This window comes from Osmerus mordax, chromosome 3 (genome assembly GCF_038355195.1).
Source record: "Osmerus mordax isolate fOsmMor3 chromosome 3, fOsmMor3.pri, whole genome shotgun sequence".
NCBI classification, from domain to species: domain Eukaryota; kingdom Metazoa; phylum Chordata; class Actinopteri; order Osmeriformes; family Osmeridae; genus Osmerus; species Osmerus mordax.
The window spans coordinates 14,101,588-14,124,944 of record NC_090052.1 but is presented as its reverse complement, the minus strand read 5'-3'; the positions used below and the strand labels follow the sequence as shown (position 1 = coordinate 14,124,944).

The following is a 23,357-nucleotide window of genomic DNA, read 5'->3' as shown; positions in this document are numbered from 1 at the left end:
TCCCTGCCGACTCTTACATGCTACCTCCCGAGCCAGTTACCCTCGTATTTGACTGTCAAATCGCAGACAAAATTCTGATGTCCATTTATCATTACAATCCATATATAACTTTTATTGCCTTTAATTACTGTGATTTAATTGACCTGTTGTTAAAACAATAATCACACAGAGTATAAAAAAACACCAACAACTGTTGATTTCAAATATGACATTCTCTGCTTTCTATTCATTCTATTCAAGGAATGCATTTATTTCTCATTTTCGGCACAAACAGGTGGTATTTCTGGTAAATGTATCACTGGAGAAACTACAGCGTGGATATGTTTATCGTGGGTTTGTCCTAAACAGCCTATCAAAACTCAGCAGGGGTGGGCAACTTAATAGCCACGTTTGTCTGACCCGTAGTGGTGACTCCGCCTGTAGAACCAGAGAAATCGACCAATGCGGTGTTCAGAAACCGAGTGGGGTGATCTGACATCACAACTTTGGTTCCAGTGATTACGTCATGTATTTCTCCCAGAATAGGAGGAAGGATACTGTTTAAACGATACACAGGTTGCACCAGCCAGAACAATTAATATGCAGAGATAATTAGTTGGTTCCAGTTTGAAAAAATTAATAAATATACATGTATATATATATGTGTATTAAACTCTGAGGAAGGAAATACGGACCAAAACGTTCGTGGAATAATGAAAAGATTTCTGGCTATTAACCAAAACGGAATGTTCAAGCCCCATTTAAAATATGCAGTAGTATGTGATCTCACGTAAGCACAGCAGAGGCATACAAATGCCTGCAAAGGTGGGTAAATGGGTCAACGACCTGCAGTAGCACAGCAGACAAGTATCCAGTACCAGTAATATAGAGAGCAGTCAGCAGGACTGGTGTTGTTGCTAAGGGGGATGGCTAATAGATATCCTGCTTATTACAATATGGAAATATCCCAGCAAGATCCCACAGACTTCCTGGAAATCCCTCATCACGTCCAATTAAGTATTTAATAGATCTTCTATCTAATTGAATGAGTGGAAGTAATAATCAGCCTGACTACAAAAGACTGTTAAACTCCATACTGTAGCTTGTGATATGCTTTGTATGGAGAGCATCTAAATGAATGGAAGCAACATCTTTAATGTGAAAGGAAGGGTTATGTGACTACAGTATGAGAAAAGATAGTGTAACATGTGGGAGAGTTACATCTGCCTGTATGTTAATGTTAAAGTATCTGCAATTAAAGTTAGTCCCAACCATTCTCTTTCAAACACACACACACACACACATTAAAACATAAACTTGAGATAGAGGTCACACTTTGCTAGTGTTTTATTGGGCAGTTAAATACGTGCAATAACCATACGTTATAATGGAAACCAAGCACAGCCAGCTAGAGGCATGGGAGCCCCACATCTGAACCAAACAGATGACAATGGGACACTGTGGCCCACAAGTCAATAATACAGTGGGAGCCAGTTGAATGTCCAGTCCCACAAAGCTCCAAGACATTTTCAGACCACCATCTTTAGAGTAGTTTAGAGGAATACATGTTGCAGTCAGGGCTTAGCATCATCAGTCATAAAACCAGTTAACACGTTTTAGCTGTTTTAAAAGCAGGAATAATTAATACACAAATTGTACAGACAGTCATACAGAAATAAACTTCCAAACACCATATGCTTAGGTCTCGCTATTTTAAGTACAAAAGTAATATTTGACCACTTTCATTTTATTTTTCTCTGCATGACAATCTAGAAAACAGGTTTGTAAATGTAGCTTCTCAAGAGGCAGTTTATACAGTAAGCTTTAAACTAAAGCAACATCCAAATATTAAATTACAGCTCATTAATAATTTATTCTGATACTGTAGTCTAAAATACATTTAAATTATTTTTGTAATGTAAACTAAAAAAACAATTTGTAAAAATTGATTATCACAATCTTAGCTTTAAGCTATAAATTCCATATTTACTGTCCATAGCATCTCATAATACATGAATTATGAGATGTGAATTCATAAGGTGTTTCATACATAACACTTATGAGATTTACATGGAGAATCCATCACAAAGACCAGAACAAATTGTGTTACTGAACCTTTGTACACAATGACTTGTGTTGGCATGAAGACAAAAAAAAAACATTTTGTCCACAGCTCACTTAACCTTTAAGTGCTACACCCATGGTTGACTTTCCATAGTGGCTTTCAATCACTTAAGGGAACTGGTCTCTGAAACTCCCAGAAGTATGTCAATTCAAAAAGAATGTAAATAAATGAATGGAAAGAAAGAAAGAAAGATGAGGATTCACCATGTACCCTTTTAAACCAGGAAATTTAGATGACTGTAAACATAAGATTGAAAATACAGGTTATTGTTTTGGTCAACCAACTTACTGAACATCCATGCCTGGTTATGGATTACTGGGGAAGGAGTTACTGGGAATAAACAGGAGTTTTATTATATTATATCATTTTGCATGACATCACACTGTACAGGAAGTGCCAGGAAACAGACTTGGCCTTCTGGGTTGCCCGACTACATACAGTATGACCTGATGATACAGAAGAATACTACATAACTCGGATGTATATACACATTTATATATATGCATACATATTTTACAATCACTATAAAGTATTTGCATTATTCTTATCTTTGTCAAGTAGTATACCAACAATATACTATGTACTTTTCAAATTTGAATTCATAGTGCTATATTTTGCTTAATGTCTTTCAAGTCATGATTAAATGTCATGAAACAATTACTGAAAATACTTAAATCTCTGTACTTAAGATTCTTTTTAAAGTGTGCTTTATAGCAAAATGGGCTGAAGCGATGGAAAAAATATGTGCATCCCATCATAAAACCATTTCTCATCATCTAAACACAAGGAATACACATAATTGAATCAACGGTTCACATAAAACCAAATTTCCTCAACCTCAAACGGGAAGAAAAAGGTAAATAATTACATTGCTGGATTATTCCTATACTAGAGGGAAAAAAACTATTGATTTGGTCATTAAAGCCTACTCTTTGGAGTGCATGGAGTTTAACTAGAAACACTGCACACAGTGTAAAAAAGAAGCAACATACTACAAAGTCTGGTTTCATCAACTGTCTGAGTGTAGATATTAAAAGTTGTAATTGGGTGGGGAGGAAGGGAAGGGATGAAGTTCTGGGTACTTTCCCTTCACATGTTGTCTCAAAGAAGAGTACATAGCAAATACATTTTAGACACTTGTGTTTTCCCTTTGACAAACAGTAGAGCAGTCATATACAGGTTAACCTTGTTAACTATGAAGAAACCGTTATACTGTAGTTAAGCAGCACTAGCCATTTCATGTTCCCATTTCAGACGCATGTCACAGACGCAGGATCCACCAAGAAGCATTGAAGGTATACTACACAGAATCAAAAACATAATAGGATTTGACCATGGACTATACACCACAGCGCTAGTACACAGCACAAACCATTAAATTAATAAAAGCATATATAATTCATTAGCTTAACGTATTAAAATAACAGCATATGGTAACACTTTAGATCAAGGTGATTGTAATATTACATTCATGTATCTTATTAACGGAAGGGCCTTATTACCTTTAAACAAGCACCTCATCTTACACAAACCCTAACTAACTAATATAACACTTAGTCTTATTAACACATATTCATATTAATAAGTGTCTTATAAGGGCTTTATTACTTATTGACTAACGCTTATTACAAGCACCTGGATCTTAAGTGTTACCCAGTATATTCCTATTTGTCTTTGTTTTCTTTTCTCTGGGGGAGTGGGGGGGGGGGGAGTCCCCTTTCATCTGTGGATGAGAGAGCCAGAATGGTTGTCAAGCGCATCAGTGCTACGTTGTCCTCCTACGAGCAGGGTCTACAGTTGACACGGATGACTACAAACACCTCCCACAAGGATCGATAAAGACGACAAGGGTGATCCATGACGCGGCACGGGCAGCAAGCATGTCAAACCCTAGCATGAAAGAACAACAATGGCAGGAAGCGAGGGGGGACACGAGGGCGAGGGGAGTTCGTAAGCTACGCTCTTCTGTTGTGGAGGACAGATAGGAGGGCTACAGGAGGGGAGCACAGGGGCAGTGTGTGCCCCAGACACAGAGGTCTGCTGGGGACAGTCTACAAGGCAAAGAGGGCATCCTCCGTCCGCTCCGCTTTCTTGCTCTGCCTTCTTGTGTTGCCTGGGGCACTGCTGACGGGCGGGCCAGGGTCTCCACCAGGAGGCGATGGTAGGGAATCTGCCACTTTGGCTCGCTCTTCCAGGAACTTGTCAAACTCTGGAGGAAGAAAGGAGTCAAGTCTTGAATGACATCATAACCAAAAAGTTGTCAATGTTCTTGACTTGTACAAACGGGAGCATATAAACCCCTGATGTTTCCACATCAAATAAACGAAATTAATAATGCAGTACTAAGTTCTGTGTTAGAAGCACTGATCATCTAAATCCGTACCTTCACTGGTCACCCCTTCCTCTGCCCCATCACCTTTCTATTCAGAGGAAAAAAAACAGCAACGAGAATGAAGCTCAGATGTGTGGTAGACTCTGGCCAAACCATACAAACGCAATGTTAGCGTCTCATCATGTTAAACATCCTCACAAAGTATGCACTTTCTTTTTTTAAAGCATTGTGAAAGTAAACTTATGGATGTACTTTCCTGTCACCCCTTCGTAACATCAAAAAAGGAGATCATTCTAACATCTAGCACCAAGCACTCGTCATTTTTGGAAAATATGCAGTTCCCTCCACTCAGGATTCACGTGCACCTATACACACATTCATCTTCACTCTGCAGTACTCATGAAACAGGGGAACAAATGGTCTTTCTTCACATTGACAACCAGACAGTGCCTTCCACAGGTGCATGGCATGCTGTTACTTCTTATAGGTTAAGTCTACATCTTAGAGTTTGAAGACTATAGCTACAATCTCACACTGTTAAACAACTACCATGTCTTTATTGGTGGAAGATTAGTTAGGCTAGATGAAGTTGGCAGGAGATGGTCAAGTTAAGTAAATTAAAAAGTAATAAAAAAATGGGATCTACCTTTTTATAATACATGAATAGAAAAGTAATATGGCCAAAGAAAAAGGAGACAGGAAGGAGAAAGAGAAGGAAAGCGAGAGAGAAATCAAGGTAAAGAAGTCTCACCACATCAGTACAGAGCCACTCCTCAATGTCATCCATGACAGAGGACTGCGATACAGGGATCTATGGAGCAAAGCCATGGACAAACAAGCGCCGGCCAAAACCACCCAAAAGAAACGGGCGTGGCCGCCCAACAACAACAAACAAACATAAAACAAAAAGAAAGATTCACCAGAGGCTCAGAGAGATAGATGACAACCAAATGAAGCCATCAAACCAAACCCATATAACAAACATCCTCTCACACACACACACACACACACACACACACACACACACGTCTTCCAGAGGCCTGTAGGTTCAGGGTTTTCTATAATGATGAAAGGGATCTACTTAGTTCATTGTGGTCATGAATTCCCCTGTTTCATTTGGGGCTATCATGAATGGTCACAATTTCGTCAATGAACAGTTCACAGATCACCTCAACACGGTGAACAATTTAAAACACACAGGCTTCCGAGGACTGAAGATGAGGATCAACAAACACACACTGCACACAGAGCATGAGCAATGCTGCATGGCATGCAGTGATTGTGTGGATGGAGGAGAGTGTTGTCTTGGGGCTGGTGATGTGTGTGGAGGAGCACAGACATCCAGGATAGATGTGGGAGGGGTCAAAGATGCAGCTTCGCTGACCTGACTCTGATAGGTCCATGTCATTGCTACACCTTGTCATGTGATTCATCTAGGATTCTTAGTCACACAAACAGTGACCAATGGGATCAAGAATCCTTTCAAAATATGTCACAGCATTAAAGGGCACAGCAGTTAAAAGGTTAGTGTTTCGTAAGAAAAACACCAGTGTGCCCCAGTGAACATATCCATGATTTTAAAGAACAGTAGGGACTGTTGAAAGAACAAGACATAAGATAAGAAAAGAAAAGTCCAGCTCAAGATCTTCCAAGTAACTGCATTCACTGTGTTTGTACACAAACAAAGTCTTGTGGTTTTGAAGTTTACGAGTACCCAAAGGTTTCCGTGGACTTGAAGATTTGGCCGGATACCCATTCTTCCCAGAAAGGCCAAAAGCCTTCCCTGGTCGGACTTTGATATCAACTTTCAACCATTTCCTAGAAGGATGTTTGTTCAAAGAAAATATCAAAAGGTGACACAGGTTTGTAAGGATCACTAGGGTTCCAGAAATGCTTCAGAGGGGGGAAAGAAGGGTGGGTGATTGTGACTCAGAATCCCCGCAGTGATTGGATTCATGTGGAGGATCTGTAGAATGTCACCAAAGAGAGCCGTTTTTAAAAGTTCATTAAAGGGGTGTGTTCTGGTTTGTATGTGTTCTGTTCAACAGAATGCGTTCAATGACGGACGGTGTCAATATGATCAAACTCCAACAACAGCAACTCATCTGATTCTGAGCAGTATTGCTCTACATCTAGATTGATTGGTTAGAATGTTAACAGAATACTTCCCGTTAGTGTGGGACTACTTTGCTAGTTTTCAAAGTGAGTTATCTAGTATTATTGGGTTTGATACCTCAGTTCTCTAGAGACTGTTAGCATGCATTTGAATATGGTGGGAGATAAGAGCCAATGACACTTTCTGTGACAAAGAAGTTGACTGTATTATCTATCCAGATTCTGGACACACTGGGAACATTCCACCACCTCTCAAGGTGAGGCACTCTGTTTATGAATGAGACCATAGTGCTGTGGAGCAGGAGCATCGTTCACTCTTTTACCTGTTCTGTTTGGTGTATGACAGTTAGATAGGGTTAGGTCTCAGACTGATGACAACCCACACCACGTTCCTGGGGCCCAGGCAGGCCTTCCATTCCCTCCATGGAGGGGATGGAGAGAGGAGAGGATTAGGGGAGGACTGACAACAGTGGAAGGGACAGGGAGAAGGGGAGCCCATGTCAGGTCGTCTATGAGTGTGTGTATGTGTGTGTGAAGTTGTTTGGCATGTGTTCCATGCAGGGTGGGGGATAAACTGACAGGAATGCAGCGGCAACCTCCTGTGCATGTAGCCATTCACTCTGAAATATTCCTCTCATGAGCCGTCAGCAGGTGTAGGACTGGGACTAGGCTCTCCTGCCTCCCCCTTCTACTGTTGGAGATGTCTGGGTTCAGCAGGGCTGGGGGTCTGGTCAAGAGCAGGGGGGCAGCGGCTAACAAGGTGGGGACTGGGGATGAGGATGGGGTTGGATGAGGATGACGGGAGGACGGATGGATGACGGGGGGGGGGGGAGGACACTGAGGATGGGGTCCTCACCATTCCTTGGGTAATGAGCCAGCTGTCTATGGGCTCCAACTCAGCGTTATCATCCCCCTTTACCCTCAGCTGAATCAACAACAGAAAAGACCTTACACAGGAGAAGAGGAGGCCCGCCCGCCCACCGCACAGAGAGAGAGAGAGAGAGAGAGAGAGAGAGAGAGAGAGAGAGAGAGAGAGAGAGAGAGACAGAGATGCCAAAGTGCTACACAGAACCCTACTGAGGGAGACAGAGAGGGCAAAAAGGCAGAGAGAGAGAGGGGGGGGGGAGGGACCAAGTTCATTCCATAAAGATGAGAACATGAGGAAAAGAACAGGGAACATATAAAAGAGTGAAATCCAAACTTTGAACCTTCCTTGGGTGATTGCTGATAAGGTGAAATTCTGGCTGGACATAAAGCATCTGAGTTCACTGGCACTGTGTGCGTTTGTGTGCGTCCTTGAAGTTATGAGACATTCATCTAATAAGCCATCGAAAAAAACAACGTTCTTCTAACCTTTCAAATATTTAAATATTCTCTTATAGGTACTAACTGATTGTGCACAAGAGTGATATTTGTAGTAATAATAGATATGCAAGATGCATTTTCTTTAAAGAACATGTATGGTGTAACAAAATACTGCCCCTAAAAAGTATCTTAAACCAAAAAATAGGAGTTTAAAAACCTCAATTAAGCTTGTTTAATATTCTTGTTCAGAATACTTAAGCTAGACAGACATTGCCACTTGTTGCTACACATAAATCACAATTGCCTTCACAATGCCAATATTCCATAAACAGCAGCAATGTTCCACCTGTCTTATGGCTTATGCCTGGGAGGTTATTCAGAGCTTTGATACGCTGTGTATAAAACATATACTGTAACATGTCACTGCACGCTCTGTGCTATAACATGCAGAGAGCCCAGGGACTGACAGACAGCCTGGATGGCCATCTCAACACTGCACCCACATTCCACGCCAACGAGAGAGAAATTAGGTAGGGTGCGAGTCTTTTTTTTAAAAACTCCATCCCCCAGCATGCTTTGGATTACTTACCCCTCCAGCATTCTGTTGTCTCACATCCAGCGCGGAGGCCAGGCCTCCCAGTGCCTGTGGATCCTCGTACTTCACACTGGGAACACGTGTACACACACGCGCATTAGACGACAGAATTAGAGCCTAAACGTCTATTTTTGGAAGGTTGAGACCTACTTTTTGCGCTGGTCGGCCAAAGAGCTGGTCCTGGTGTGGGCAAACATGTCAAAGTCATCCTGGTTGGGTTGGCTGGACAGAGAGGACAGAGTCCCACTGACGCCGTCTGCTCCCACATCTGGGACCGGGAGAGGGCGACAGGAAAGAGAGAGAAGAAAAGGATACCAGATAGGAGGTTAAAAGGGACGGAATGTGATGGAGATTGGAAGAAGAAAAGAACAGTTGGATAATGCATGAGAGAGAGAGGGAGAGAGAGTCGGAGAGAGAGTGACAGGAAGTGAGACACATAATGAGGTCCCTGTCCCCAATGTCTGCCATCATAATGAGGTATCACCTCTGTGGTAGTGGCACCTCTAAAAATCCATCACCCGGAGCCTGCCCTCACTCCACTTAACAGCCCTAACCCCATCCAGCCCCGCTGCCCGGACTACAGGGGTGCTCTCTTCTCCCAGGGCAGGACCAGGCTTGGGAGGACGGCCCGGGAGAGCAGAAACCTCATCTGGAGAAGTGGTCATCATGATCATCCTCATCTGGGAGCAGTCATTTTCACAGAGCTGTAGAGGTACACCTTCACTTTCCATGATGGCTCTTATTAAGAGCGCTCTTTACACCCCACTGCCCCTGTCGTAGGCAGGTACGCCGAGATTAGCGATGATTTATTCTGCATGTGTGTGTAGGTGTGCGCGCGCAAGGAAGGTCGCTGTAGACAAATGAGGTGGAAAAAGGGTGGTAGCGCAATGTGTGTGTGTAGCCAACAGTGCACAAGAGTGTCAGTGAGCGTCCAATCCACAGCGAGTGCCCCCTGCTCTGAACAGTCCTTACCCAGGCCGGCCAGCTGTGTGGAAAGGGATGCGGGGGTACGGGCGGGGGAGGCGCTGGCTCCCGCTGGAGGGACGCTGGGCGGGGGGTTGGGGCTGGTGCTGACCCGGGGGCTGACCACGGCAGGGGAGCCTGGACCCAGGTCTATGAGGTTGTCCTCAGTGGCCTCGCTCAGCATCTTGAGATGGAGAGAAGAGGAGAAGGAGAGAGCGAGGGTGAAAGAGAGATGGAAAGAAAGAGACAGAGGAAGAGAGAAGGCACGGAAAAAGAACAATCTAAAAACAGACGCTTCTACAGTATGCATGACAAGACATCAGGGTTAAAACCATGTAAGGACAAGGGTGTGAGGGTTGTCTACAAGGGTGCGCAGGTTTAGGCAGTATGCTCAGAGAGAGACACATGAGGAGAGAGAAACACAAGGACCTGGTTAGGGGTGCTCCGATCAGGATTTTTGGGGCCGATCACCGGTCGCTAGAAGCAGTATCGGCCGATACCGAGTACCGTTTAATTTTAATCTTTTATATATAATTTGATTTTATCCAAAATTCTTACAGCCCTTTAGTATTAGATAGACCTTGTACCTTTAGTATTTAGTATAGTTAGACTTGTACACCACTATTCAAGATTTATGATTCCTATATGTTGAATGTATGCACCTTCCTGCCAAAGTAAATTCCTTCCGTCTGTGCAAACTTTCATGGCGATTAAACCCCTTTCTGATTCTGATTAAGGGGTCTATTTGAAGCCTTCTATTCATCATGTAGCATTATCTATTTAACTATTCTTAACAACAATGTATATTAAGTATAACAATGAAGAGATGATAAAATATCATGAATTAACAACAACTGTTTATTTAGTGGCAGGAAACATGTTTAACATATTCCACTCTTTTCTTATATATATAATTTGGCTCTTTTGATCAGCCTTTATAGTGAGTACCGATCTGGGCTGCGTTTCCCGATAACGATGGATCATAGCAACGATCGAGCAAAAAACGAAACCATCGATATTTCGAACATGCTCGTAAGCAGTAGGCTAATCTATGCGCTTTCAAGAGTTACGAATTTTCAAGAGACACTTTAGCTACGATGACTTTGGGAACGGCCCGTAAAACTAAGATCCGTCCTACGATGGATTCTACGATCAACTTAGGCTCACGACGCTTTCGGGAAACGCAGCCCTGAGTATTTAAAATGATTATCGGCCGATAATGATCGGCGACCAATCGATCGGAGCACCCTTAGACCTGGTCCTCTATGCTAGTTGTCTAGTTCTACCCAGAGGGTCTCATGTTGACACATAGGATGCCCACAACAGGTCCATAAGCGCCTGAGGAGAAACAGTTCAACATCGACCCCACATGACTCATTTGAACTGGGATAGAGTCAGTCGTACTTGCCTCTTTCAGCTAACCACCACCCAAACACACAGAAGCAACAGAAAGGAAATGAAAAAAACAATACATAACGGCAGAAACTTCTATGAAGAAGAACGTATATGGGGAACCGGCCAAAAGTTTAGATTTTCATTTGCAAGGCAAATCTTGAGATCAAATGAGTCAGGACAACATGTTAAAGACTGTTACAAGACAGAAACAACGCAGGTTACAGATTGGTTGGGATTAAAAGGTCAATTTAAGCTGGGGGTAAACAAGCTGATTTCATCCCTCAAGGAAGGACTCACCCCATTGTTCTGGGCAGCTCTACCCGACCGGTACCTCTCATACCTGAAAACACAACACAACACACACACGAGCCCACTTGAATAGAATGCTGATTGTGTAGATCTTGCTAATCTAGCAATTCAGACCACATGCCCACGTGTGTATGCGCACAATTGTGTGTGCGTAGGGACATGTGTGTGTGTCTGTGCACCTTTCGTATCGTAGGAAGATGTTGTTGAGGTCATCGTTGACATGTAACAGCTCCTCGGTCACCTCCTCGTTTGACACACGGGAGATCAGCTCCACCACCCTCTGCTGCATGGACCTGCAAGTCCGGTTCAGCTCCTACACACACACACACACACACACACACACACACACGGATCAATGCTAAAAATAAGCACACAAGCAATCAAATGATTAGGCAGGTGTGATATCATCACACGGTCAGAAGCTCAGGGTTTAATCCACACCTTCATCCACAGGGGATGTCAAGAGTTTATCAAAGATCCACATGAAGTGATTTTGAAAGAGGGCATCTAGGTTTACGTAATCTAAAAACGACACTACTGTAAATTGTGCCAAGGTTAGCTGACCAGACTTAAGACATTGCACTGCCTTTTCCCACAAGTTGTGTCACACACACACAATCCTACTCTTGGCCTAGATCCTTCAGCACGAGGGGATTAAAATCAGACCAGGGCTTACACTCTCCTCATGAGGTTCTGAACTTATTTAGATGGTGTCTGTCATGGAGACACTTCTCCCCCTAGTGGTCACAGAGAGATCCAACACCTTGCTGTTGGGCGGCGTGGGGAGGTCTTCACTTGTCACGCGAAAGTCACAAATAAGGGATTTACAAACAGATTGAGCTTAAACCGGAAATGTTGCTCTTTGACTTTGAGACACGGGACAACAGCTGTCACAGTGAGAAAAAGCTGCCAGACCTCGAAGGAATGTCGGATGGTTTGGAAATAAAACAGTAGTGTTTTGAATGAACAAAGTATGAATGAGTATGAAGCATATGGAAAACTTGTCTAGTCTAGTCAGGGTATCAAATCCATGCTGTAGTTCCCCTAAAGGCAGAAGGAGAACATTACAAAGCAATACTTGCATCTCTACTTAAGTGCCCAACCTTAATCATTCTAGTTACTGCAGCGAACACAAACTTGGATTTACATTAAATAGCTGGATGGAATATAACTTGGCTTGGCTCAGGCAGTGTACAAGGTATGATACTGACCTGAAGCAGTTCCAGGTCAGAGGTGTCCTCCTGTCCTGGCACCATCTCTGTCAGCATCTCTGACATGACTTTGGTGTTTCCTCTCACGATATCCAGCTCACTCCGCAGCCTGGCGATCTGGGGACACACAAGGTCAGTTATGAGGGAGATCAACATTGCCCCGTACCGCACGCGCCTGCTTTGTTCAGCTCTCTGGAACATTCAACCACACGGAACATAACCCAGTATTTCATCCTCCTTCTAAAAGGGTTGTGGTCCTTCTGAGGGGTGGTGGTCCTTTCATGGTTCTACTAAAGGGGGCATGGTTCTTCTAAAGGAGTTGTGGTCTTTCTAAAAGGGGTCATGGTCCTTCTAAAGGGTTCAAGGTCCTCCTTACCTGTTCGGGGTTGGCGGTGATTGGGCCCTGTACCTCAGGGATGTGGGGGATCTGCGTGGCAGAGGTGGGGCCCGGCAACTGAGTGACGACCGGTTGGGGCGGGGCTGCGGCGGCGTGGGGCTGGATGGGGGCTCGGTACTTGAGCACAGCTGGGTCCACTTCAGGCACACCCTGCGGAGGAGCAAGGCTTATTTAGTTCAAATCCATCAAGTGAATTTAGTAAAGAAAAATGAAAAATATCTGTCACTCTCCAACAGGAGGGAACTCAGGGGGGAATGTGTGTGTGATGGTTCCTCACCCTCTGTGGAGTGTGGATGGGTGACAACGCGTCCAGGTCTGCCATTGGAAACTCAATACCTTTCCTTTTCAGCTCCTCATAAATATGGACCACGCCCGTCAGGTCCGGGCTACTCCTGAAGGCATCGGCCCAGGCCTGACACACACATACACACACTATTTATCTTATGTATGAAAAAAAAACATACATTCTGAAAGGCTCTTTCTACAGCTGTGACCTACCTAAAGCTTTAAAGATGGCAGGCTTCCCCATGAGCGTGAACTGCCTCCAACACCTAGGCTATCAATAGATGATGGTGAGGACGCACCTGGACCACACCTGTTACCAGAACCTTCCCCCCCACCCAACCCTCCGGGGTCTGGAATCTACGAGTTAGCTCAACAACTGTAGCACTATACACACCTGGCCCCTGATAAAAAATATTCCACCCATGAACTCCATCTATGCATGCCTGCCATTTACACCTCAGTCCAGCCTAAGCCCGTTCAAGGAAGGAGAGAGCAGTCACACACAGGTGCAGGGAGATAGAATTAGCCTGAAGTTATTGAGCATAGTCACTGCTCCGCTCTGCTGTTCCCAGATCAGTTTCAGCAACGTGTTTTGGAGATTGAAGACCCTCACAGAAGACAGCAGATGTACCTGGATCAGTGCCAGTACTTTGTCCTGTACGATGGTAGGAGGGTTGGTTTTAGGTGAGATGATTTTGACCAGCACGCCATCTATGAAGTCCCGGTTGGCGACAAGCACGTGGAATCTGTGGCCACAGTTCTTCACACAGGTCTCCAACACCTGGCAAGTGGGGCGGACGGGGGCGGACAGGGCGGACGGGGGGGGGGGGGGGAGCAGAGAGAAGTAGTAAAAGGAGACAGAAAGAAGGGAGAAAGTAGAAAGAAAGTTAGAAACAAAACATCACAAATGAAAGAAATCTGTTTTTTCCTTTTTTTAAGAAGGAGAAGAGAGCAGACAAACAAATAGTCAGACCGACAGGAGAACACAAATAAAATACTTGTCAAGACACTTGCGCTCTCTGAAAGAAAGATCTCACGTAGAAAGCTCTTCTACAAAGTGCTTTCATCTGACATGGAGCAAAGGAGTTTGGAGCTATCTGGGATATCAAAGCGGGAAGGGTGAGTGTCTGAGGCACCAAAAAGACTCACTAACAGAGTGAAAGAGAGCCAGTGAAAAGATGTCCAGAGAGATTAAACCAGAGAGAGAATCCAAACGTAGACAGATTAAGTGTTATGGTATGCATAGCCCACAACACACACAACCCGCTCATTAATAAACATTGATTGTTAAAGCCTCAAAGAGTTGACCTTAACTGAAAATACATCCAATCAAATGTAAACTAGAATGTCACTGTCGTTGGGGTGCACATTCCATGCAGTCGCCCAGTAGGTGTGGGTACTGTAGTTTTTAAGGTGGCTGTTGATCTTACCGTCAGTGCCAGCATCACCTCTCTGTAGTTCTTATTCCCACCCAGCCTCTTCTTCAGTGCTCTCATTGAGTCTTTAGGCCTGCAGAGGCACAACAAACCACAGAGAAGAGCACGGTAACTATGTTTGCCAGGTGTATGGCTTTCACGACTCAAGCATACTGAAGCATACAGAGGAATTCAAACTTTTCGGACAGAACATGCTAAGGAAAGCTGGCCTGCACATTCTCGATGGTTGTTGCTTGCCTCTCTGCCTGCCTGCCTGCATGTCTGTCATGTATCAGTCTCTCCTGCTACTAGATCAAAAGCTACTCCTCAACAGAGGCCACATTGCCTCACGTACTCGTCTCTCTGCAGACGGAAGGTAACAAGCTTTTATGAACCCCTTTATGAACTCCTTTATGAACTCCTTCATGAACTCCTTCATGAACTGGGCACCATGTGAAGTTTGAGAGCAGTGTAGAGACAGAGAGAGAGTAGGGAGAGTGACTATATCACAGTGTGTCAGTCAGGGCTCTGACTGTGTACTGAATAAAACATCTTCCAGAGTGCTGCCGAGGGAACTATAGTCTCCCAGACTGTCTTGCTGATCCTAGAGGTGCTGATGGAACATGCTCGGCAGCCACAGACCAACAGTGAGCCACTAAGAGAATGGCAAAGTAGGTACGAGACATACTCGAGTAAGCAGTATAGACGGCTCTGCAGGCACAAAGTTTGAACAGGTAAAAGGTTCAAAACAAAGGTTGCAGTGTTTATAGGCAACATGTACATACACGTACACACACGTATCTGTACTAAATAGGTGGTATCCTGCATTCAGTTTTAATATTACCATGGTTTGGCTTACTATTAAGCTTTTTTCAATTAATTATACTTAAGAATTCCTTATAAGTGTGATACTTGATTGATAATAAGAAATAGGACATTATTGCACTCTACCATTGCTATAAACAAAAGAGGGCCTGGACAGACCCTGCCTAACTTGTTGAGCACTGGAACACAAAAACGCCCCAGTGTTCTATCAAGCAGAAAGGAAAGTGAGCTCAGTGTTTGTGCGTGTGTGTGTGTTTGTGTGTGCGTGTGTATTCATGCAGCATGCCAAAGGACAAGTGCATGTGGGCATAAGGAATGTGTGAGAGAGGGAGTGTTCAGAGGAAAAGGAGAAAACATCAGCCAGAGTCACATCCTTCCTATTTGATACTACAATCCTCCCAGCAGGAGAATCCAAACAGCTCTCATCTCAGTATATCAAAGAAACTTTAAAGACCTGAGTAATGAAAGAATGTTTTTGCTTTGGCTGTCTCAACACTGTTTGTCTCCAGTCTAGTGGAAACACGCAGTGGGTGTGTTTGACAGAGAGAGGGTGTGTGTGTGTGTGTGTGTGTGTGTGTGTGTGTGTGTGTGTGTGTGTGTGTGTGTGTGTGTGTGTGTGTGTGTGTAGGGCTTGAAATTGTGACCACTTTGGTCGCATATGCTCCCAAAATTGTGTCTGTGCGACATCAAAATATATTTGGGAGCATTTGTGTGAGAGCAAATGATCGTTATGGTGCGAACTGCTTTAATTTCTTTACAAAACGCTTGCTAATTAGCCTACTACACAGTATGTGTATACAGTGACCGGTCCACCATTCTATCCAACGTTACATAACCAATTACATTTCATCTTTACGTTCTTAACTTTAAAGAGATATTTGTTTGGTTAATATTACCCGTCAGTCACTCCTTGTCACTGCGCTCCATTGTCACATGGCAAGGAGCCACAACATAAAATAAATCAACAACATAAAAATTGTGGTTGTGGTGCTCCTTAATATTCAGTGGGTGCTCCAATATTTTTGCTGGTGCTCCTAACTTTTTCAAAGTTGGGAGCACCAAGTTCAAAAGTTAGTTTCAAGCCCTGGTGTGTGTGTGTGTGTGTGTGTGTGTGTGTGTGTGTGTGTGTGTGTGTGTGTGTGTGTGTGTGTGTGTGTGTGTGTGTGTGTGTGTGTGTGTCACATCCAGGCTGGACGGCGCAGCAGCAGTCACTCACCCGTCCTCAGTTTCGTTGATGATGTCACAGATCTCCATGTTGAGGGTCCAGTCCTCGTTCTGCAGGCCGCCATCCGTGGCCCTCTCTGTGGGAGACAACAGGAAGTCAACCTGGCTGACAAGAAGTGACATCAGCACCTGAAGGAGGATATGCTACTCTGGCTAGGTGTCAGTTTAGGATGTAGACCCGGCAGTAAAACCAAAGGTTGTTGCTGGACAAAATTTTGGGATCAGTCATCTTAATCCCCTTTATGGCTAGTCATAAAAGACATACATTTGATTTCAGTTTAGACAGTATTCATATAAAAGGCTTTCAAGATATACAGTGGGCTATAACCTACAAAGATCTGGTCTAGTAGTGCTATACTCTATGGCCCAGTTTCCCAGACATGTATAAAGCCTAGTCCTAGCCTTAAAAACGTTTTCAATGGACATCTTCATCGAATTGTTCTATTCCTTTAAGACTAGGCTTATATGTCTGGGAAACTGGACCCATATGACAACTGTAGTTTTCCCAGTTGTGCTACTGCTACCACCCCTACCAGCTACATCTGCAGTTAACTGCTGCTGCAGAGCAGGCTGGGGGAGAGGAGGGGTGGAGAGGTCTGACAGCTGACCAGCTCCCTGCCAGCTCTACTAAGCCCACGGCTGTATTTCAGTCTGACCGCATCATGGCCTGTCCCCACCTCACAAGGCTGGACTAATTAGAGCAGCCCGTGGCTTATGTAACGTTACGCGTGAGAAACGTTCAGGTTGTGTAAGCCAGCATGTGTAATCGTTAGCCTACAACATGCCTTTTTTGTGTGTCCCCAGAGACTTTTCTATTGGTAGGTCGAGAGGAAAGGGAAATGTGAAAATTAGACTTATTGGATAGTTAACCTGGTGTTTTTAAGACATAATTGAGCTGACGTCTAGTCCAGGAGTCTATCAATAATGTGGTTCATTATTCTTTTGATTTCCTGCTGCATAGAAATGCATTTAGGATGGTCTTGGTCAGAACTGGCCACAGCAGCATCTGGATATGCACCAACAAGTGTAGATCTGTTTGGCAAAGCAGCCGATGATCGACATAAGTCTGAACTTGCTCAATGTAGAACGGCAAAAACAGTCAACAACAAGCCAATGAGTCATCCTTGTTCACAGCTGAGTGTGGTTGGGTTACTCATAGCTTGCTCTAGTCTGAGGTGAGAAGAGTAAGGTACAAAATTAACAGCAGACTTATCTCTGGCAGACCTACAACAACAACAACTAGCTCTTCAATGACGACACAGAACAACAACTAAGCTGGCCTTTGCTACTTCGCTGCCGTAATTGAAAATGCTTTCAAGTGACACCCACCCATTTAGGGACAACATTTGCATGAAAAGTAGCCTAGGTCTAATATATTAGAGACATTGAAAGTAGCATAGGGCATCTAGCCTAGCCTACCTGTCCCATTCACTCATTAGAAACCGGTATCACATAGAAGACTGCAATTACCTTCTCTCTCTGGTTAGGTCATGCTGCCTGTAATTTCAACCTCAATGTGTGAGAGAACAGCCAGTGGTCTATCAGCATCTGAAAAGCAGAGCAAACCGACGCCTGACTTCCCTTCCGATTTAGCCCCAGGTGTTAACAGAAAAACGTGCCAGATGCTGATAACGCACAGGGCTGAGAAATGTGGCAACAGTCACTCAGTCCGAACCTCTCAACCTCTTTGCATCATGTACCCACTCACAACAAGTTGAACTTCATTTGACATCCTATAAAAAGGTGTCCATCTTCAAATCTAGATACCAACCTATTTCAGGGGCAAGTTTGAGGGCTTCCTCGGGTCCTTTCACCTCCACCACAGGGGCCCAGAGCTGGCAGTCGTGCCCAGAACAGCAGCCTCTCTCTGGGTAGGGTGCTCTCCTAGAGGTGCTGGCTCATGACTTATTAACACCCCTCATCGTCAACCTATCCGACCAAGGCAGAGCACTGAGAGTCCACTGTGAGTGTGAGGAACTTTGAGGCTGCAGGCCTGGTACTCTATGTGTTGCTTGTGTACAACGTCACACCAAAAGTGGCATGCGCTTACAGCACTGAAGTTTGAGTATTCTGGGGCAGGTGAACGTAAGCAAACTAGCCTGAACAACATGAATGTTGTGTTTAGCAGCTCAGCTCCAGTGTGTGTGTGTGTGTGAGAGAGAGAGTGTGTCTGTGGGTAGGACAGTAGCCTATATCCCAAGTAATCTCCTCAAGTGGATTGGAACATGGACGGCAAAGCAAGAATGAAGAAAAAGTAGAGAGCCATGTCTCTACAAAAGTAGAGACCCATGTCTCGCACATTCAAGAACCATCTTTGTCATGGCCGTGTCAATCTACAGCAGCTTATCTAAACCCTGTTCCTGCTCCCATACACCTGATTTATATGAATGGCTCGTTATCAAGCTGAGCAGAAGCATGATAACTACCCACTCATTTGAATCAGGTGTGTTTGAAGAGAAAACTATCTCTAAAACATTGTAAGACTGGGTGTCAACCTGCCCCCATATGCTTAAATCTGGAGATGCTAGACGGAGTCTCTACTTGATGGGTCTCACACCTCATTGCGTAACTTACTGTAGCATTGCTAGTCATATGTTGATAAGTAAGGGTCAAGATGTGGTGTGATTGGTGGTTCTTGGGTACGGAATTGTGAAGCATTGTTCTGCGGATTCTTCATCTCCTGAGACCTTCTCCTCAGCTCTGGCTTGTCCTTCTCCTTCCTTACCTCTTGTTTTCTTAAATAATCATGGTAGAGTAGGTAAGAGTTAACCTTCATTTTGTAACATGTTTGCCTTGTAATTGATTTCACTATTTTGCAATTAGTTTAACCTTACTTTGACCATTCTTGCTCTGATTTAACCCAGTCAAATAACTGTAATTCCATTGGTATTGATATTATTTGTTTCATGTTAATACACTGTTCAGTTTCCCATCTTCCTTTAATCCATAGGGGAATTATGTTTTGGTTGTTTTGCCAATATTAACCCCCTATACATGCAGGGCAGAGGGTCCCTGAGGACAAGGGTTTAGAAAGGCTGCTCTACCAGCATCCAGTCTTCCCCAACGGAGAGTCGTTAGTTGGTTCCTTACCCCTGGCCTGACCAGTCTGCTGTGAACTGGCACCAGTACAGCCAGTCACGAGGGTCACAGGGGCGGCAGGCTGTGCCGTCCACTGCCAACAACACATCTATATCCTTCCTCTCTCTCTCGGCTGTCTTTTTTTATGCCTAATGGTTTTTATTTGTCTAATAAATCTGGCCTATATAAACACATTCCCCTTATTCACTTTTTGGACTAGAAGCGTTCCCTCCTCGCCATCTTTATACTGTTACTCCTGCCAAACAATTGACTTAGCTACTTTCCATCCGTTTATGCACATAGCTAATAAACGATATTCTGGGAAAGTTTGTCTCATTATATTGAAAAAAGCAGCAGCAAAAGTTAGTTTATTACGGTATACTGCATGTTTATTCCAACTGGGTGCTTCAGCCCATGAGGTACCATCCATAATGCTAAAACACGAAGCGCTCCACTAATGGCCTTTCAGATTGCTGCATCTTTCCGTCTCGTCTAGATGGGGACAGTCTCAGTCTAAGACAGCGGCTTGGCCGTCTTTGCTACGCATTAGCCTATTTGTATAACAACTGTAATACAAAAAACACAGTATGATGAACATGCTCCAAAACAATAGCTAAACACAGTGACGTGCATACACACACACACACACACACCTTTCTCTCTCATCAAATGTAACCCGCTGCCTGCCACTTAGGTAATGATAACCCCCCCAATTAAGTGCACAACAATGCAAAGCTCATTTGTGGAGCTGTCTTTCCAGCTCACTCGCTCGCACACTCACACTCCCTCCTGTTCTCTCGTGTCCTCAGCAGAGAACCTGACACCTGTCCTGCTGCTGCGGTGTTGGGTACCACTGTTGCTTCCAAACTGACAGCTGCAATACAGTACAACAGTACAGTACAGGAACTCAACCAGAGAGATAATGACTGATCTGAGAGAGTTCGATTATATCTGCTGTCAGACCAGTGAAACTCTAGATGTTGCTGTCCATTGCATGACCTGAGGAGACCTTTGTAACGTGACTCGTTGGGAGTTCACTTCGCTGGTGCTGTTCGGCAGCCATCTTGGATGACTTGGCACTAGACAGCTGACTAAAGGAGCAGAAAGGAGGAGAGCAGAGGAGAAGGGTACACCCAGGCCAGTTAAAAGCTCTCAAGACAAAACCTCATTATTCTATAGCCATGCAATTCCATCTAATTATTCCCCCTCACATATTAGGCAAACGGATTTAGCTCATTTTGCCTAGAGCAATCCTATCAGCATTTCACAAATGCTAGGCTAAATGTCAAAAACGTTCTGAGAGATCAGGAATCAGGGTTGCAGTTCGGGAGAGTAATGTGGTAGCCTGTCATACCGCTGTGAGAAACCACTAGACAATCTGTGTTTATGACAAAGGTTCACTGTCCCTCAGGATTTTGTGTTATGCATTAACCAAGGCCATGCCTGTCCCTAACCTTACCATGATCAATGCTCATTAATACCTGGCTTACATAAATACTGGGGCTTGTGTTTCCAAAACGTAGACCAGGCCTATATCTAACAAAGAGTTAGAGATTCTGCAAGTCACTGTCCACAGTCAATGAGCTCTTTATGTGATAGAACTTGCATGCAAAACAGATGGTTTCATGAGTGGAAGCAAGCGTCACTCTATGTTTTGATTTACCATTGGACTATCACAACCACAGGTACTCAATTCTCACTTTTTACTTTATAGAAATAAATAAAATTGGTAACAGTACAGAAAAAACATTTGCAGAGCCAGTGCAGAGCCAGATGCGCCTGTTGAAGAACTAGGCCATACACTCAAATGATACACTTCCAAGCAGACATGTCCAATCAAATCAAAACATTTACAAAACAGCGTTTAGCAAACCCTGCGAAAACTGTCAACACAGTGTCTGAAAGGAATGTTAGGCTACACAGTTTAGCAATGTCCCACTAAATATTATTAGGTCAATGCAACAGCCAACAGGAAATGCTACCGTGGTAAAACATTTGTCTTAAATTTAGATGAGATGGTTTAGACTGGACTAGAAAACCTGCATTTTAAACCTGTTTAGAGATACAGATTAAGTCACTAAACAAAGACAGCCGAAGACATAATTATTTAGGAAAAGGGAAAAGGTTGCTAAAGCTCTGAAAAAAAAAAAAGATCTGTGTAAAGTTTGGAGACAATTCTCTAGCTAACAACATAACCCACATAATGTTAAGATATGTAAATGATCGCAATTAGATCATATTCCCAGGCCCTGACCATTATGACCCAAAAAAATGCTGATCTTTATTTTTTCATCTTCTGGTACAGTAAATAATGTATCATTTCAGGGAGTTGTTAGGCTTGATTGGTTCACCCTGCATGCGCTCTGAAAATACTAGCAAGAAAGAGACATCTATAGTTCTAAGTGTATTGTCGTAACCACAGCCCATGTCCACATCTGAGTCATTGTCACCATTTTCACAGATATGCAGACTTTTTTTGTTGTTGAAAACTGCATGCACTTCTAGAACTAAACTTTGCGTCAGTTATCTTATTAACCAATGTTGATGGTTGTAGAGACTAGTTATCAACCCATATTGTCAAATTACATGCAATGCCATTGGAACATGAATTAGCTCTAGCACCTTGCTGTTAGACAAAACTAGCAAGCTAACCAACTTATCCGCAAAGCTTTAGCTAACTAATGTGTTTAGTCTGGGCGTAACGTCCAGTGAATGTAAACGCTAAACGGCACATTCCAGCTAGCTGACGACGTTTGCTGGCAGTTGCACTCTGTGACAGTGACTCGCGGTTTGAGGGGTGGCAAAAGGATGCTGATGCTGTTGCTACTGTTACTAGCGTTAACCCGACTGCTATGGGTGTTTGACAACAATTGAATAACAATTGGTTAAAGTACAGCCTAACATTATGTGCCTTTAATTACAAAACGTATTACACTACAGCGTAACCGCTTACTCACCTATACACTGGCCGACTGGAGTGCTGTACGGATTGCCCAGTAGGAACTCCATCTTGATGACAACAAACAATCCGCACAGAATGACAGAAACTGAAACGGAGGCGTTAAGTCCCTCCCATAGTGAACTCTATTGGCAGACATCTGCGTTAAATGTGAACGGCTGAGGTTCACGTCGATCAAAATAACGGCAATCCATGATTTGTTCTGTAATACCCAACCCTTTGCTTGAGTAGCTAAATGACCGCATTTACAAATTTACAGTAATTGACATTAGGTATAGGAAAAAAAATATGATTGAATGACAATTGTTTTTCGATTGTTGTCCAAATAAGTATACTATTTATTGGTTTAATTTCATTGCAGTCAGTAATCTATAATCTAATCTTTGTACAAATAAATAAATAAAAGGAAACGGAATACAATTATACGATGCATAAGATAATAACTAGGCCTACTGAAACAGATAGGCTAACACAATTTAGGAATTTAGGATCTATAGCTAATTTTAACAGCTTTTAAATGAATGATCCTCCTAGATGACTATGTATTAACTTAATTGTCATCTAGTCAGGCATCGCTATATTTCTGAAGCTAATTTGTATGAGCTATTATGTATGACAATACATAATGCATTGTAATGATCATCATTTTGCAATAATCATTGGAGAAACGGTTCCCTCTGCTTGCAACAGTTGAATGCCTTGAATGCAGCTCAGACATACAAAGTTGCTAAGCAACCGTATACATGTCTTTCGGCAAAGAAATTCTGGATGAATACAGGTAGGATGGACGGACCGTGGCTGTGTCTGAAACCGCTAACTTGTTGTCATTAACATTCACTACATTA

General features: G+C 43.5%; 1 protein-coding gene across 2 annotated transcripts; it reads right to left on the bottom strand.

Annotated features, from left to right (window-relative positions):
- Positions 1–1,308: 1,308 nt before the first annotated feature.
- LOC136940497 (TOM1-like protein 2) lies at positions 1,309–22,575 on the bottom strand. Of its 2 annotated transcripts, XM_067232677.1 has the most exons (16): positions 22,511–22,575; positions 16,468–16,552; positions 14,442–14,520; positions 13,643–13,792; positions 13,004–13,138; positions 12,706–12,876; positions 12,330–12,446; positions 11,298–11,431; positions 11,107–11,149; positions 9,424–9,598; positions 8,602–8,719; positions 8,446–8,521; positions 7,408–7,476; positions 5,188–5,247; positions 4,488–4,524; positions 1,309–4,313 (listed from the first exon to the last, which is right to left on the bottom strand). In XM_067232677.1, the coding sequence occupies exons 1-16, from the start codon at positions 22,560–22,562 to the stop codon at positions 4,156–4,158; spliced, it is 1,659 nt and encodes a 552-aa protein (XP_067088778.1). In that variant the 5' UTR covers positions 22,563–22,575; the 3' UTR covers positions 1,309–4,155. The 2 variants fall into 2 exon arrangements, with proteins under 2 accessions (XP_067088778.1, XP_067088779.1); XM_067232678.1 differs by lacking the exons at positions 5,188–5,247; positions 7,408–7,476.
- Between the last annotated feature and the right edge of the window lie 782 nt (positions 22,576–23,357).